General features: G+C 37.7%; 1 protein-coding gene across 1 annotated transcript in view; it reads right to left on the minus strand.

Annotated features, from left to right (window-relative positions):
* LOC128687509 (nephrin-like) overlaps window positions 1-16,179 on the minus strand; it is a 721,388-nt gene that overhangs the window by 89,670 nt on the left and 615,539 nt on the right. Inside the window, exons 8-9 of the mRNA XM_070083853.1 lie at window positions 15,957-16,084; window positions 11,999-12,158 (exon numbers count right to left, since the gene is read on the minus strand). Coding sequence (XP_069939954.1) covers window positions 11,999-12,158; window positions 15,957-16,084 — 288 coding nt within the window. The remainder of the gene's footprint in view (window positions 1-11,998; window positions 12,159-15,956; window positions 16,085-16,179) is intronic.

Raw genomic sequence — 16,179 nt, forward strand, 5'->3', positions numbered from 1 at the left:
TGCACATAATTACATTGTTCTCAAAATACAGCCCCAATTTCTCTATTATGGAACCTTTCACAATTTTTCTTTCCATCATCAATTTAATCTCATTTTCATAGATTTCCTCCTGTACCCTCTTTATCCAATATTCAAGAGGATGTGAAAACTTAAATGAAATATTCATCTTGTTTAGAAATTTAAACACCAACTTAGTTACATTGATTAGTTTGGGTAAAGAAGAATACCTATTTATATCAATGGCTAAGGAAGGACAAACAATTGGAGTGGTGGTCACAGTAATTTCAACAAGAGCAATATACGCCTTTTGTACAGGCCAATTAGCTTTATTTACCAACCAGCTCGGTCCTTTAAACCATGATACTGCATTTACAAATTTAGCATAAGGTAAACCTCGAGACAAGAAATCAACTGGATCCTCCTCACCAGGTATATGATTAAATGTTAACATATGCTGACCCAAACTATTATACTTCTCTTGCATCTGATTAATTTCAGCGACTCTGTTTTGTACGTACACAATTTTACTGTTTCCATTACGAATCCATTGTAAGGATACCTCATTATCAGACCAAATTACAGTGTCGCTAATATTTATCTCCTGCAACTTTTTTCTTATATAATTAGCTAATTTGACACCTACATAAATGGCTGTTAATTCCAACTGAGGTAAGGTACGTGATTTAATTGGAGACACTTTAGCCTTAGACATAACAAGAGAAATAACAGTATTACATTGAAGGTAAGCAACTGCTCCATATGCCAATTTTGAAGCATCACAAAAAATGTGGAGTACATTTTTCTCATTTGGATTGGCCACCTGGCATGGGAACTCCAACATTGGAATTTTTTCATAATCACCAATTAATTCATCCCACCTGTTAATGAATTCCTTAGGTAGAATTTCATCCCAAGCACATTTAAGTTTCCATGCTTCCTGTATTAATAATTTCCCTCTTATAGTGAGGGGTGACACTAAACCTAGTAGATCAAAACATTTGGAAACTTCAGCAAGCAAAACTCTCTTAGTTAATTTATTGCGCATACTGTAATTATTAGGTTTTAACATTAACATATCTCTCTCAGTATCCCAAGTTAAACCTAATACATTACTACATTTTGGGACTTCATCTCCAGGGAAATATTTACTTATTTTGTCCTTTAATTTGGACGAATTACTATTCCATTCCCTCAGAGGCATATTTGCACTTTGCATTATTTTATTAGCCTCTCCATAAGTCATTAACAGTTCCTTTTCAGTTGACGTCACACCCAGGAAATTGTCCACATAAAATTGTTTGCTCATTACCTTACTCAATAGACTTTCCATGCGTTTAAGGTGTGCATTTATCGTCGCTTGAAGCAGGAACGGACTGGATGTAGCACCAAATAACACGCTCCTAAAGCGAAAGGTTTTCAGAGGGCTAAGTGGGTCAATAGGATTCTCAGGCCATAAGAAACGGGTACAATCCCGGTCAGCCTCTTGTAAACCCACTCTTAGGAAAGCTTTACTTATGCCAGCCGTAAAGGCATAATGCTTCAATCTGAAATTTAATAAGATATCTCATATTTTTTCCGTCAACGATGGATCTGTCATCAGTCATTTAAACTAGGTACATTTTTGTTACTCCTGGCACTACAATTAAACAGAATCCTCAAAGGAGTGGTCTTAAAATCCTTCTTCACTCCGTGATGTGGCAAATAGTGACCATAAATTTTGGCTTGCTCAGGAGGTACCTCTTCTATAAATTCTTTAATTAACTGCTCAGCAGTTATATCATTATAGGCAGTTAACAATTCTGGTGTCTTACTCAGTTCGCCTTTAACTGTCCATATGCCATTCTGTAATTAGTGGGCAATTCTGGATGGTTCAGTCTCCACGGAAGTCGTACCCAGTATTGTCCAGATTCAAATTTTACATCTCTCAGGTATTGCTCCTGAGTAAAAAAATCGTCTGGACTTTCTTCATTTCATTTATTCCAATGCTGTTTAATTCCCACAATTTATGCACTGGCTCAACACCATCCTCTATGGAAGAATTATACTGGGGTACGATTTCATGTGTAAGACACACAGTTATGGTATTTGTAGTTTCCTCTAGTCATGAATTATTATTACGAGGAATCCTACCATACATTACATGGCCTCCTGCAGTCTTCAAAAGGGTGACACCACATTTCTTTACCATACCCTTTACAAAGGAGGCATAATCGTCACTACCTATCAAAATATTTATTGGGCCTACAGAATCATCACTTACACCAGAAGGTGCTAAATTTACATTATGTGAGAGTCTTTCTGTAGCTTTACTAAGCCCTACTGTATATATTTTCTCTGGAAGTCTATCTACAATTACTGCATTAACACGTTTTTTCTCATTGCACAACCTGACAGTTACATAAACAGTGTCATTCAATTGAGCCCTTTTATCCGAGAGAAAACCAGATAATTTTAAAGTTGTAGGATCTCCCATCTGTACTTTCATACCATTAAGACATTTACGTTATATGAAAGAACGCTGGGATCCATCGTCCAATAATGCAGTTGCATTTTTTTATTTATGCCTTTTATCATCAATTTTTACCTGTAACACAGGTAAGGCTACTTCAGCAAAACCATCATTATTAACATTAGCAGCAATTTTTACATTAGCCATTGTTGTGTCAGGATTGTCAACATTATCATTATTATCAACATTATCATATAGACCTTTACACATGACTATATGGTGTTTTCCTTTGCGACATTGATAACAGAAGTTTAATTTGGCATGACAATCCTTCACATTGTGATTACCTAAACAACTGATACATCTGTCAAGTTCCTCCAATCTTTCAACTTTATCATTCCATGAATTGTATGCTTTGTTGCAATTCTTTGAAAAATGAGTACCCCTGCAGAAAAGACAATTTCTCTTTTCTTTGATTGGTTTCTTATTAACTGGGCTACTCTTAGGAGGGTACTTATTCTTCTTACCTTTTGGAGAATCATTATTTTTGATTCCTGTTACTTGATATGTACCTATGCAACTCTTTTTAGGAAATGAATTTTGATTATTAACATTGGGATCATTTTTCCCTTTGTGAAACTTGACAAATACCTCAGAGTTATTATGCTTTGCATCTTTAAAATGAGTTGGTTGGCTGGTCTGCAACTGAGCAATTAGTTCTTCTAGACCTAGTCTTATTTCTTCCAGACCAAAATAACCCTTGTGATATTTGTTTGAGGACCATTCAAGTGTTTTACAACTTAATTTATTCTGTACCATGGCACTCAATAACCAGTCTGATTCCTTCAGATTATATTTATTACTTAAAGTTTTGAGAGTGCTCTCCAGTTTAACTCTAAACTGCTGTAAACCTTTGTAAGTGTGATCTGGAGATTTTAAATTAACAATGATATTCACTAGATCCAACCTACTTTGTTCTATATTACCATAAGTGACCTTCAACAAGTCAACTGCTTCCTTGTAAGAGTCATCTACATTGGGAAAGGCTTGTATGAGTATGTGAGCATCTCCTCTTACCTGTCCTTTGAGGTAAAATAATTTAGTTACATAGGTTAGGTCACTCCTGTCATGCACAGCTGCTTTAAAAATTGACAAAAATTCCTCCCAATTTTCACCAGGATTAAATACAGGTAAACATAGTTCTGGGAGTTTTGGCAAAGACATATTATTTGTTGGAGCAGACTGATTAACTGCCTGGTTTACACATTTTAATTTATTCAAGGCCTGACTTTTACAAGAAAGAATCTTTTCCTCTAATTCATAATACTGATTAATCATGAGATCTATTTCAGTCTCATCTACACAATTTACTAATAAATCTCCTTCATATTTGTTGTAATATAATTTGTATGAATCGTATCTATTCCCTAAAGCATCTAAATACAATTTTAAATCATCAGTATTCACAGTTTCTTGATTCATTAATTCCAAGCACTTATTATATGCCTTGGTTACATGAACTTTTCTAGCCTGTAGTGATGCTTTCTTTGCTCTATATTCCATATGTTTGTCTTCTACATCAATTTCCTTATTTTCAGCAATGATGCAATGTATTAAATTCAACTCAATTAATAACACTGATTTCAACTTACAACACTGATACAACTTACCTTTGAATAAATCCTAGCTACTTGAGCTTAGCAATTACATGTATAATATAAATTTTAAATGTACATTAATACAAACTTGGCTCATCAAATTTAATATTATACAAATTAATAAATCCTTGCCAGAATTTGGCATAGCAAATTAATATTACACACATTAATATTAGTTACACTTGGCTTATCAATTACACATACACTGATATAAATCTTGGCCAGAATTGTCTATTAAATTAATATTGTACAAATATTAATATTGTACAAATATTGTACAAATATAAATCCTAGCCACTTTGGCTTTGCAAAATTAATATTATACACATTATTATAATCTTTAGCCACCCTTGAGCTTAGCTTATGAAAATTAATATTGTAATAATTATAATCCACTACACATTAAGTAAATTTGTGAACTTAACATCCACCTCCTTCTGTCATTTCACATATAATTATTAAGTAATTAACTAATTAATAATAAATGTGGAAAATTGCATTTACTTGGATGTATCATTATATACATAATAGTAAATGAACATAGATAATTATTATTTATCAGTTAGACAAGTAGGAATTTGGGACACCTAGGTCGCAAAAAATGTCCCCCTTCGATAGCTACCACTGTTATATCCACAAGTTGCTCTGGACCTATTAATTAAATGAAATATACATCACCAGGAATGCTGGTAAATATATAAATTTGTGGACTGTATATGAAAATTAAAAAAGGATTATAGTATATACACACATTTATATAACAGAAGGAGAATATATCTCAATCACAACACTCACCAATTTGACTGGAGATTAAGTTGTATCATACTCAGAAAACCTCACTGTCTATACATGAAAATAACAACTGGCCAGAGTTACAACATAACAGACTTATCTGAGGTTCCTGGAGCTGTCTTATCCAGTCGCCTGATTCTCAAATTATAAAGGAATGCACATCCAACAATTTCGCCTCCTATTTGAGAGGTGTCAGCCCAATTTTAACCTCTAGAGCACGAAAAATTCTTCCCATTATTCACAACGTGTTATTCAATTCAAACAAAATGGCGACTTCCCTTTTTAAAAATGCACTTTTATTAAATACAATATAGGGCATCTATTTACCTATAAATTACCGTATTTCCGTAAAATATACAGTATTTTTCACACTAACCTTCACAAAATTATAGCCTGTCAGCCGTAAGCTTCCTTCTGGCCGACGAATTTCCTGATCCGTCTAGCTAGAGCAAACACAGGTGAGCATAAAACGATGTTGTGACTATTGTTCTGTACCTTGTTCTTTCTGTAACCTAAGACACTGAGGACGAATGTGATCTAACTTAATGCAATAAGTGGATCTGACCCTCTGGGAAGCCTGATAGTGGACGCTTATTTTGGTTGGTTCTGTTGTCTCTCATGACCCGATTACAATCATGGTGGTTCGTGTACATAAAACTTCTAAAAAAAATTCTCCCATACACCTCTTAAGTAAGAGTCAGATCACTTGCCTCGTCGACTAATGAACATTTTTTATCTTCTAAAACAAAGAGTACATCATCAGTTGTGTTGGCATGAAAGTCTTTTAAGAAGAATAAATTTACCAGCTTACCAAAGTCACAGCCTACCTTCGCTGCTATACACCATCGCAAAAAGGATGTCTCTTCTCCCTGAGCAAAATCATAGGATATCTTTCCCCCGAAATCATGAAGGCGGTTTTTACCAGAACTAATGCTTAGGCTTTCAAGTCAATAGTCTTCACAAAATCGTAATTTCCATACTCTGAGTGAAAACATAGTGGTTGTTCTGCCCTGACCTTCACCCCGCAGCTTGAGATGCAACTGGGAAGTTCAGTGTTATTTTTCGACAATTTATTGCTATCGCTTAGTTGTCAGATACAGCGAAATATCAATCCCAGACTGTCTCATTAACCGTTTGCACTTCGCTGTTGCACTTTAAATATTAAACACACTCTAGTAGAAGCATGATCCATACACAGCACTAAGATGAGGCACGAAAAGACTCTTGGAGCAAGGAGAGAGTGGACCTGGTAGCGACTAGCGAAGAGGCGTAGCCAACAGCTTGGGCTCGACCCCTACAACCACAAATAAACGAGTACCTTAATTCACATCACTATTATCTTCATACCTATTATTTCCATACTTTTTTCCATGTATCAGTTCTTCCCTCTGCGGCCAATCAGCAACAAAGGCCTCGTTATCTGCTAAGAACAGTCTGTGCTCTTTTACCAGCAACAGTGGTGAGGCACAGTCCCTAGACAGTTACACAGGACTGTTGTTTTTGTGTTGCTCATTGTGCTCTTTGGGAAGAACGTGTGGGAGTATTTTCATGCTCTTGTCTTTGGTCCCAGCGACGCGCTAATCTTTCTGACGTAGAAGACAAATTGTTGTCTGGCCTGATGGGAGAGTATCAGTCGTACTAGATCCTAAACATGTAGTCACTTGCTCTTTCTTATGCTCTAATTCCCATTAAGACTCTTCAATTAATTCATACTTAGACATGGAACCTTTAGGCATACATGCGTACAATCAATCTAATATATTAATCAATCTAATATATTAACCAATCTAATATATTAATCAATCTAATCTATTAATATGATAATACCATACATTCGTATGATATTTTCAACTTAATAGTTTCCAACACCTTTGCAAAGAATTTTCTTCCAAACGATTAGATTTAACCACCTTTGGAAGTGTTTCTAGTATAGTAAATAATTATCATTAAGGACTATTTGTTACATTAATTAAGGTGACATAACAAAAGAAAGTTGAAAATGATAACATATTTCAGTTATATTAGGTTATAATAAAAAAATATTAAAATTCGTAAATAAAAAATTTAATATTTAAATAACTAATTTTAATATTTACATAACTAATTTAAATAACTAAATATATTTTAGATAAATTTACAATAATTTAATAATAAACAAACATAACGAAATGTATTATTTTCGTTAGGTACAAAGATTTTTGCAAAATTACTGCATACACAAATTTTCGCCTGCCGTATTCGGTAAGAGGAGCGTTGCTATTTAAGCCAACATCACAAGTTTTACCTATTTGGCACGACATATATATATATATATATATATATATATATATATATATATATATATATATATATATATATATATATATATATATAACAACACTGTGACTAGCCAAGGAGTCCAACCCATGATACTTTGGCCCGCCTCATGGTGAGCGAAAACACATGACGCTCTTGTCCACGGGACAACACAATCCTCAAGAATGACGTACCCAGTCAAGCTAGGTGTTTTGTCCGTTATCCGAGGGCATACAGTGGTAGGAGAATGAAATTGGCTCAGAAGCATCCATACCACTGTATTTATAGCACAGAATATTTGGATGATGAAATTAATAAGATATTCGACATACACACTACACTGAGATACTGGGTATTTTGTTGAGAAAGTGTTACTGGTAGCTAAGAAGACTTTCTAGAAGACTGAACTTAGGGAAGTGCCTACCAGAAAAAATATAATGGTTTTTGTCTTACGATGAAAATATGGCCAGCATGGGTGACGCATTAAGAAAAAAAACACCAATAATGTTGGTGGTGCTTACAAGCTCAATATAAATACTGTTTTCAATATTTATATTGAAGACAATATTTATACTGAACCTCCCATGCACACTATGCTCTCTTTCGTACGTCGGGCAGACAGGTAAACTGCTTGAAATCAGACTAGACTAACATCAGTACTCAGGAGTCAAATGCAATCTTGAATCACATTAGTACTTGCAGTCATTCACCGGGGTGGGCTGCAACTCAGGTCATTGTATATATATATATATATATATATATATATATATATATATATATATATATATATATATATATATATATATATATATATATATATATATATATATATATATATATATATATATATATATATATATATATATATTTTTATATAATAGGATGGGGTCCACCTCTGGTGTAAATTGTGGGACCCATAGCCTCGGAGAAGTGCATAAAAAGGCTTCAAGGAAGAATATTTGGATTTCTTCCTGAAGCTGTTTGAATATTCCACTTCCCCTACCACCCCATCTTTTAGTATATATTTTTTTTTACAAATAGGAATATTTTATTTCATAATATGGTACAGAAGATTTAAGAGAAACATTGTTAATATAAAGGTGGCATATAAGGTACATGTTGTTACGTGTGTATCACTGATTATAAGGCGAAAATCTCATCCAGCTCCTCAGAGCTGGGGCGTGTGCCCAAAATACAGCAGGCATTACCCCTTTGAACAGCCGCACTGAGCCGCTGGAACAGAAAACTAGCTGCCCTGGGATCCCTAGTTACCCTGATGAGTCTTTTTCCCAGCTCCTTAAGGAATTTAGATGCACTCTTTCCCCATGAGCCAAGGGTCTCTGAGCCTATGGGAACAAACATATAATGATGGGCAAGTTCTCCATATTTTCTAGACTTTTGGGACTCCCTGAAGCTTGCAGCTGCCCCTCCTTCCTCCCTGGTGTATTGGAGATAGGTATCAGCCAAGGTAGATGCACATGTATAGTCCCACACCACCTGCTTCCCATCTGTCCAGGCTTGAAGGGTGATACCATCTGGACGCTTCTGGCTGCCATCAGATCTGCATAGTTGGGGTGGCTCCCTTACTGCTGGGCATCCAGCTGTTGTGAGGCTCCTCTTGATAATGTTATTAACCTCCTCATCTCTTGCAATCTTTCCCTCGGATTTACGGCACACAAGACCATGGTACCCGAATCGGTCTGCTGCTTCACTGCCACAAATACACCTGTGTTCGGCGAGAATAGGGGCGGCAAGTCGAAGGGCAACACCGATGCGGATGGTCTGTGGGTCGAGGCGTGTGCCAAGGCTGGAGTTGGGAACAGCCAACAGAAAGTCCCCAGCATGAGGGGCTCTCACTGCCAGCAGACGGGCTCTATCCTTCCCTGATACACTCTGAAGCATTGTTAAGGCTATATTTTCCACTATTGAACCATCCCAGTGCGATTGTTTGTAGTTGTTGGGGGAAGCAGGTCTGGTTTCTGAGCCCGTTAGATTATCCCAGATCATTGCTCCGTCAATGAATTTTTGGTCCTGGACTCCAATCTTGTCCCTAAGATGTTCAGGGAGAATCGCTGCTACAAGCTCTCTGGATGCAATACACGAGGACAGAAAAGCAGGTAATGCAATCTGTGATGACTTGCGGACACCAATGCCTCCTAGTCTGACTGGAAGTGTAGCTTGGTTCCACTGCCCGTCTTCTAGAGTAAGGTTAAGTACTTTCGTAAAAATCTGCCTCAGAATACTGTCATATTCGTGCAGTATAGGGTTATCATATGAAGGTGCACATCTTAGGAAATATGTCAACCTGGGCAGACTCAAGCACTTTGTGAGAAGGTACAAGGCATCGTGGGTGTCCAGATTGCCTATTCGTTGTTCCATTCTCCTTAACTCTTCCAATTTCTTCCTGAGAATTGTGTCAATGGCATTGCTTCCCAGAGGTGCTCCTAGCAAGACACTATTTGTGGGGGCAATGACTGCTGCTCCTGGTAGTTTTGATCTCACTGCATTTATCACTTGTTGACTGACTGAGATGATTTCACATTTGGATGGATTCAGTATGAGACCCGTTTCCTGTCCCCGTGTCATTACCTGTGTAAGGTCATGTAGGAGGGAATCCTTTGTATATATATATATATATATATATATATATATATATATATATATATATATATATATATATATATATATATATATATATATATATATATATATATATATATAATATCAAGTCGGCCGTCTCCCACCGAGGCAGGGTGACCCCAAAAAATAAAGAAAATCCCCCCAAAAAATACTTTCATCATCATTCAACACTTTCGCCTCACTCACACATAATCACTGTTTTTGCAGAGGTACTCAGAATACAACAGTTTAGAAGCATATACGTATAAAGATACACAACGTATCCCTCCAAACTGCTAATATCCAGAACCTCTCCTTTAGAGTGCAGGCATTGTACTACCCATTTCTAGGACTCAAGTCCGGCTATATAAAAATAACCGGTTTCCCTGAATCCCTTCACTAAATATTACCCTGCTCACGTTCCACCAGATCGTGAGGTCCCAAATACCATTCGTCTCCATTCACTCCTATCGAACACGCTCATGCACGCCTTCTGGAAGTCAAAGTCCATCGCCCACAAAACCTCCTTTACCCCCTTCCTTCCAACCTTTTCGAGGACGACTCCTACCCCGCCTTCCTTCCCCTATAGATTTATACGCTCTCCATGTCATTCTACTTTGATCCATTCTTTCTAAATGACCAAACCACCTAAAGAACCCCTCTTCAGCCCTATGACTAATAATTTATTCACTCCACACCTCCTAATTTCCACACTTACACCATACATTGCTCTTAGACAGGACATCTCCACTGCCTTCAACCGCCTCCTCGCTGCTGCATTCACAACCCAAGCTTCACACCCATATAAGAGTGTAGGTACTACTATACTTTCATACATTCCCTTCTTTTCCTCCATAGTTAACGTTTTTTGTCTCCACATATACCTCAACGCACCACTCACCTTTTTTCCCTCATCAATTCTATGATTAACCTCATCCTTCATCAATCCATCCGCCGATACGTCAGTTCCCAAGTATCTGAAAACATTCACTTCTTCCATACTCCTCCTCCCTAATTTGATATCCAATTTTTCTTTATCTAAATCATTTGATACCCTCATCACCTTACTCTTTTCTATGTTCACTTTCAACTTTCTACCTTTACACACACTCCCAAACTCATCCACTAACTTTTGCAATTTTTCTTTAGAATCTCTCATAAGCACAGTATCATCAGCAAAAAGCAACTGTGTCAATTCCCATTTTGTATTTGATTCCTCATAATTTAATCCCACCCCTCTCCCCAAAACCCTAGCATTTACTTCTTTTACAACCCCATCCATAAATATATTAAACAACCATGGTGGCATTACACATCCCTGTCTAAGATCTACTTTTACTGGGAAGTAGTCTCCCTCTCTTCTACACACCCTAACCTGAGTCTCACTATCCTCATAAAAACTCTTTACAACATTTAGTAACTTGCACCTATTCCATATACTTGTTAACAGAGAGGATCAAGAGAGGGTAAGTACACTACACTCACAGTTAACAGAGAGGATCAGTGGAGGGTAAGTACACTACACTCACAGTTAACAGAGAGGATCAAGGGAGGGTAAATGCACTACACTCACAGTTAACAGAGAGGACCAAGGGAGGGCAAGTACACTACACTCACAGTTAACAGAGAGGACCAAGGGAGGGCAAGTACACTACACTCACAGTTAACAGAGAGGACCAAGGGAGGGTAAGTGCACTACACTCACAGTTAACAGAGAGGACCAAGGGAGGGTAAGTACACTACACTCACAGTTAACAGAGAGGATCAAGGGAGGGTAAGTGCACTACACTCACAGTTAACAGAGAGGACCAAGGGAGAGTAAGTGCACTACACTCACAGTTAACAGAGAGGACCAAGGGAGGGTAAGTGCACCACACTCACAGTTAACAGAGAGGATCAAGGGAGGGTAAATGTACTACACTCACAGTTAACAGAGAGGATCAAGGGAGGGTAAATGTACTACACTCACAGTTAACAGAGGATCAAGGGAGGGTAAGTGCACTACACTCACAGCTAACAGAGAGGACCAAGGGAGGGTAAGTGCACTACACTCACAGTTAACAGAGAGGATCAAGGGAGGGTAAATGCACTACACTCACAGTTAACAGAGGATCAAGGGAGGGTAAGTGCACTACACTCACAGTTAACAGAGAGAATCAAGGGAGGGTAAGTGCACTACACTCACAGTTAACGGAGAGGATCAATGGAGGGCTGTGGGTGTCACCCTCGACGTTAGAAGCTGAACACACATAAGGTCCAGCCTGGTGTCGAGTTACACCTCGTAGAGCCAAGCTGTTGCCGCTGAGGACGACACCAGCCTCTGGTGAGTGTACGATAGCTTTGTCCTGCAGAGATAGATAGATAGATAGAGAGAGAGAGAGAGAGAGAGAGAGAGAGAGAGAGAGAGAGAGAGAGAGAGAGAGAGAGAGAGAGAGAGAGAGAGAGAGAGAGAGAGAGTTATTTTTAAAGTATTTCCATATGTAGGAAATGCATTATACAATTCGTAATGATGAAGGAAAATGTTTATTTGAATTTTAATTAAAATATAATTAATATAATGAACTGTGAGATTTGTATACATACAATTCATGTAAAGTTCTAAATTACCTAAATGCACAAAATTATATAAGTGGATATTTTATTAATGTTGTTGTTGTTGTTGTTGCTTTATTTAATGTTTATGTTGTTGTCACTGTTGATTTTATTGTTATTGTTGTGGTTGTTGTTGCTGTTATTATTGTAGTTGTTGTTGTTGTTGTCTAGCTGCACTTGGTGTACCTGTTGCTGTTTCGCCCTGCTGTTATTCTTGCTGCACCTTTTCAATTGCTGTTCCTTTCCCCAGAGTTAAGTGCATTTCGCTTACAGACATCATCAAAACTTCACAAACAACGGGCACTTTGGAGACGCAATGACTTGACAATGGTCCAGGAATGACCGAAACGTCGTCATAAGGTTCGACTTCAAGTGCAAGTCATTCCTTAGTTTCTCCAGGCATACCTTTGAGACACTTTCAACACATCGCTTACCCATCCAAAAATCTCCATTGTTCCTGAATTTTCCTTCAGCCCTTAATAGGCACGTAAGTTCCCCCGTCTTCTAATAGCATGTTAATTTTTTCCACTACAATCTACATTGTCCATAATTACTATTGCATTTGATTTGTCTGTTTCGTAACGTGAAGTCCAGGATCTTTCCTTAATTCGTGGTATAACTACAAATTTTCGATGACAGTTGTGTTGCAACACAATTGTCATCAATAATTTGTTAAGTTATATCATGAATTAAGGAAAGATTCTGGATTTCACGTTACGAAACAGACAAATCAAATGCAATAGTGGCTATTAGAAGACTTAAGTGCCCTTTAACGCTTTCGATAATAATTCTCCCAATACACGTTTACTCAGTAAACTCAGTATACTTGCACTCACTATCTCTCGTCCGCTGTTCAGTCGTTAGGTACCTTTTGTTCTTTCATGTATATATTAAACAAATTCTCTAAGCAATTCAAACTATTTTGCCAGTTGGATTCCACTCCTTTCATCCCGTCCACAGCCTCGCGCACTGCATTTACCTCAAACTCTCTCTCTCCTGCTCTTATTTACCTCTCTCTCTTCTGCTCTTATTTACCTCTCTCTCTCTCTCTCTCTCTCTCTCTCTCTCTCTCTCTCTCTCTCTCTCTCTCTCTCTCCTGCTGTTATTTTATCTGCTTGTTGTTGTAGTTGTCGTTGTTGTTTCTTGTTGTTGTTTTAGTTGATGAAGATGCTGTTGTTGCTGTTTTTGTTTCTTTTGTTGTTTTTGCTGTTGATGTTCATTTTGTTGTTGATGTTGTTGTTGCTTGTTGTTGTTGTTGTTGTTGTTGTTATTGTTATTCGTTGTTGCTTTTATTATTGTTTTTCTTAATAATAATAATAATAATAATAATAATAATAATAATAATAATTATTATTATTATTATTATTATTATTATTATTATTATTATTATTATTATTATTAATATTATTTTGTAGTAGGAGTAGTAGTGGTAGTAGTAATGGTAGTAGTAACGGCAGTAGAAGTAACGGTAGCTGTATAGTAGTAGTAGCAGTAATAGTAGTAGTAATAGCAGTAGTAATATCATTAGTAGATAAATCTGACGCATGTGCAGCACTTGGGTATTTTTACTGTGGAAACGTTTCGCCACACAGTGGCTTCATCAGTCCATACAATGGAGAATGATGAAGAACAATAAGAGTTTGAGGTAATCAGTCCCTCAGTCTCGAGTCGATGTAATCAGTCCACCAGTTTTGAAAAGAATACATCATATGGGCCACTCAAAACAATATGAAGTTCATTGAGGAGAAATTTCAACTACTCAGATATGGAAAACTTGAGGAAATTAAAAATGTATCAGGGTATACCACAAATTCTAACCATACCATAGAGCGGAAAAGTAATGTGAAGGACCTGGAAGTGATAATGTTAGAGGATCTCGCCTTCGAAGACTATAACAATGTATCTACCTCATCCGCTAGGAAAATGATAGGGTGGATAATGAGAGCCTTCAAAACTAGGGAGGCCAAACCCATGATGACACTCTTCAAATCGCTTGTGCGCTCTAGGCTGGAATACTGCTGTACACTAACGGCCCACTTCAAGGCTGGCGACATTGCAGACCTGGAGAGTGTACAAATAACTTTCACAGCGCACATAAGTACGATAAGGCACCTAAATTACTGGGAACAGTTGAAGGTCCTTGATCTGTATTCCTTGAAACACAGGCGAGAGATATACACGATAATATACACTTGGAAAGTCCTGGAGGGATTAGTACCAAACCTGCACACGAAAATCACTCCCTATGAAAGCAAAAGACTCGGCAGGAGATGCAACATTCCCCCGATGAAAAGCAGGGGTGCCACGAGTACATTGAGAGACAACACAATAAGTGTCCGAGGCCCAAGACTGTTTAACTGCTTCCCAGCTACATCAGGGGGATTAACAATAGACCCCTGGCTGTCTTCAAGAAGGCACTGGACAGGCACCTACAGTCAGCACCTGACCAACCGGGCTGTGGTACGTACGTCAGTTTGCGTGCGGCCAGCAGTAACAGCCTGGTTTATCAGACCCTGATCCACCATGAGGCCTGGTATCAGACCGAACCGCAGGGGAGTTGACCCCCGAAACCCTCTCCAGGTAAACTCCAGGTAATATACTGTAGACAGGTGAGGTGATGCAGTCGTAGGTGGTATCGCACTTCACAAATCCAAATGTGGAAGTAGGTCATACCTGAAGGTTAGGCAAGTGAAGAATTCCCTGTATTAAGATCCCAAGATGTTGCTGTATCTGACAGGTATATAGATAAATGCTTGACATCACCTGTCTACAGTATATAAGCCACTTCTTCGCACACATGCTGTATTCTTTTCATGATCGATGGACTAGAGTTACGTGGAGTTTACCTGGAGAGAGTTCCGCTGGTCAACGCCCCCGCGGCCCGGTCTGTGACCAAGCTTCATGGTGGATCAGGGCCTGTTCAACTGATTACATCGACACAAGGCTGAGGGACTGATTACCTCAAACTCCTCCTGTTCTTCACCATTCTCCTTTGCATGAACTGATGAAACCATTGTGTGGCGAAACGTTTCCTCAATAAAGATACCCAAGTGTTGCACATGTGTCTAATTTATCAACTTGTCGGGACTCTAAACCACTAATCTACATTCAATAGTGCTAGTAGTAGTAGTCAACTACTGGTAGTAGTAATAGAAGTAGAAGTAGTAGTAGTAGCAGTAATTTTAATAATAGTAGAATTAATTGTATTAATTGCAGTAGTAGCAGTAATAAAAGTAGAATTAGTAGTAATAATAGTAGTAGAAGCAATAGTACAAGTAGTAATAGTAGTAGTAGTAGTAGTAGTACAAGAAGTAATAATAATAATAGTAGTAGTAGTAGTAGTAATAGCAGTAGTAGCAGCAGCATTTTAATCAGAGAAAAAGTGTATGTAACATTTTCCAGTTACGCTGAAGCATATCTGAAAATTTATATACTGGTGATAAAGAATATTGTAATGAAGAACAGAGTAATGAAGGACAAAGCAATGAAGAATATGCTAGTGAGGAACAGAGTAACGACGAACAGAGATTTAGCGAAATAAGGATACTCACCAGCCTGTACCAGGAAATCCTGTACGTGGGAGGGTTGGCGTCAACATTACAGTTGAAGTAGACGTCCTCTCCTTCCTTCACCACTGGAGCCACACCTCGACCCAGCTCCATAGTGGCTACTGGTGGGTCTGTGCATCAAACAAACATCACCAAGGATCATTAGTAATCATGTCTAGTATAAACTGTAGGGAGATTAAAGGTAATTGTATGATGATTAGTATAA

This window comes from Cherax quadricarinatus, chromosome 11, assembly GCF_038502225.1.
Source record: "Cherax quadricarinatus isolate ZL_2023a chromosome 11, ASM3850222v1, whole genome shotgun sequence".
In the NCBI taxonomy this organism is placed as follows: Eukaryota; Metazoa; Arthropoda; class Malacostraca; order Decapoda; family Parastacidae; genus Cherax; species Cherax quadricarinatus.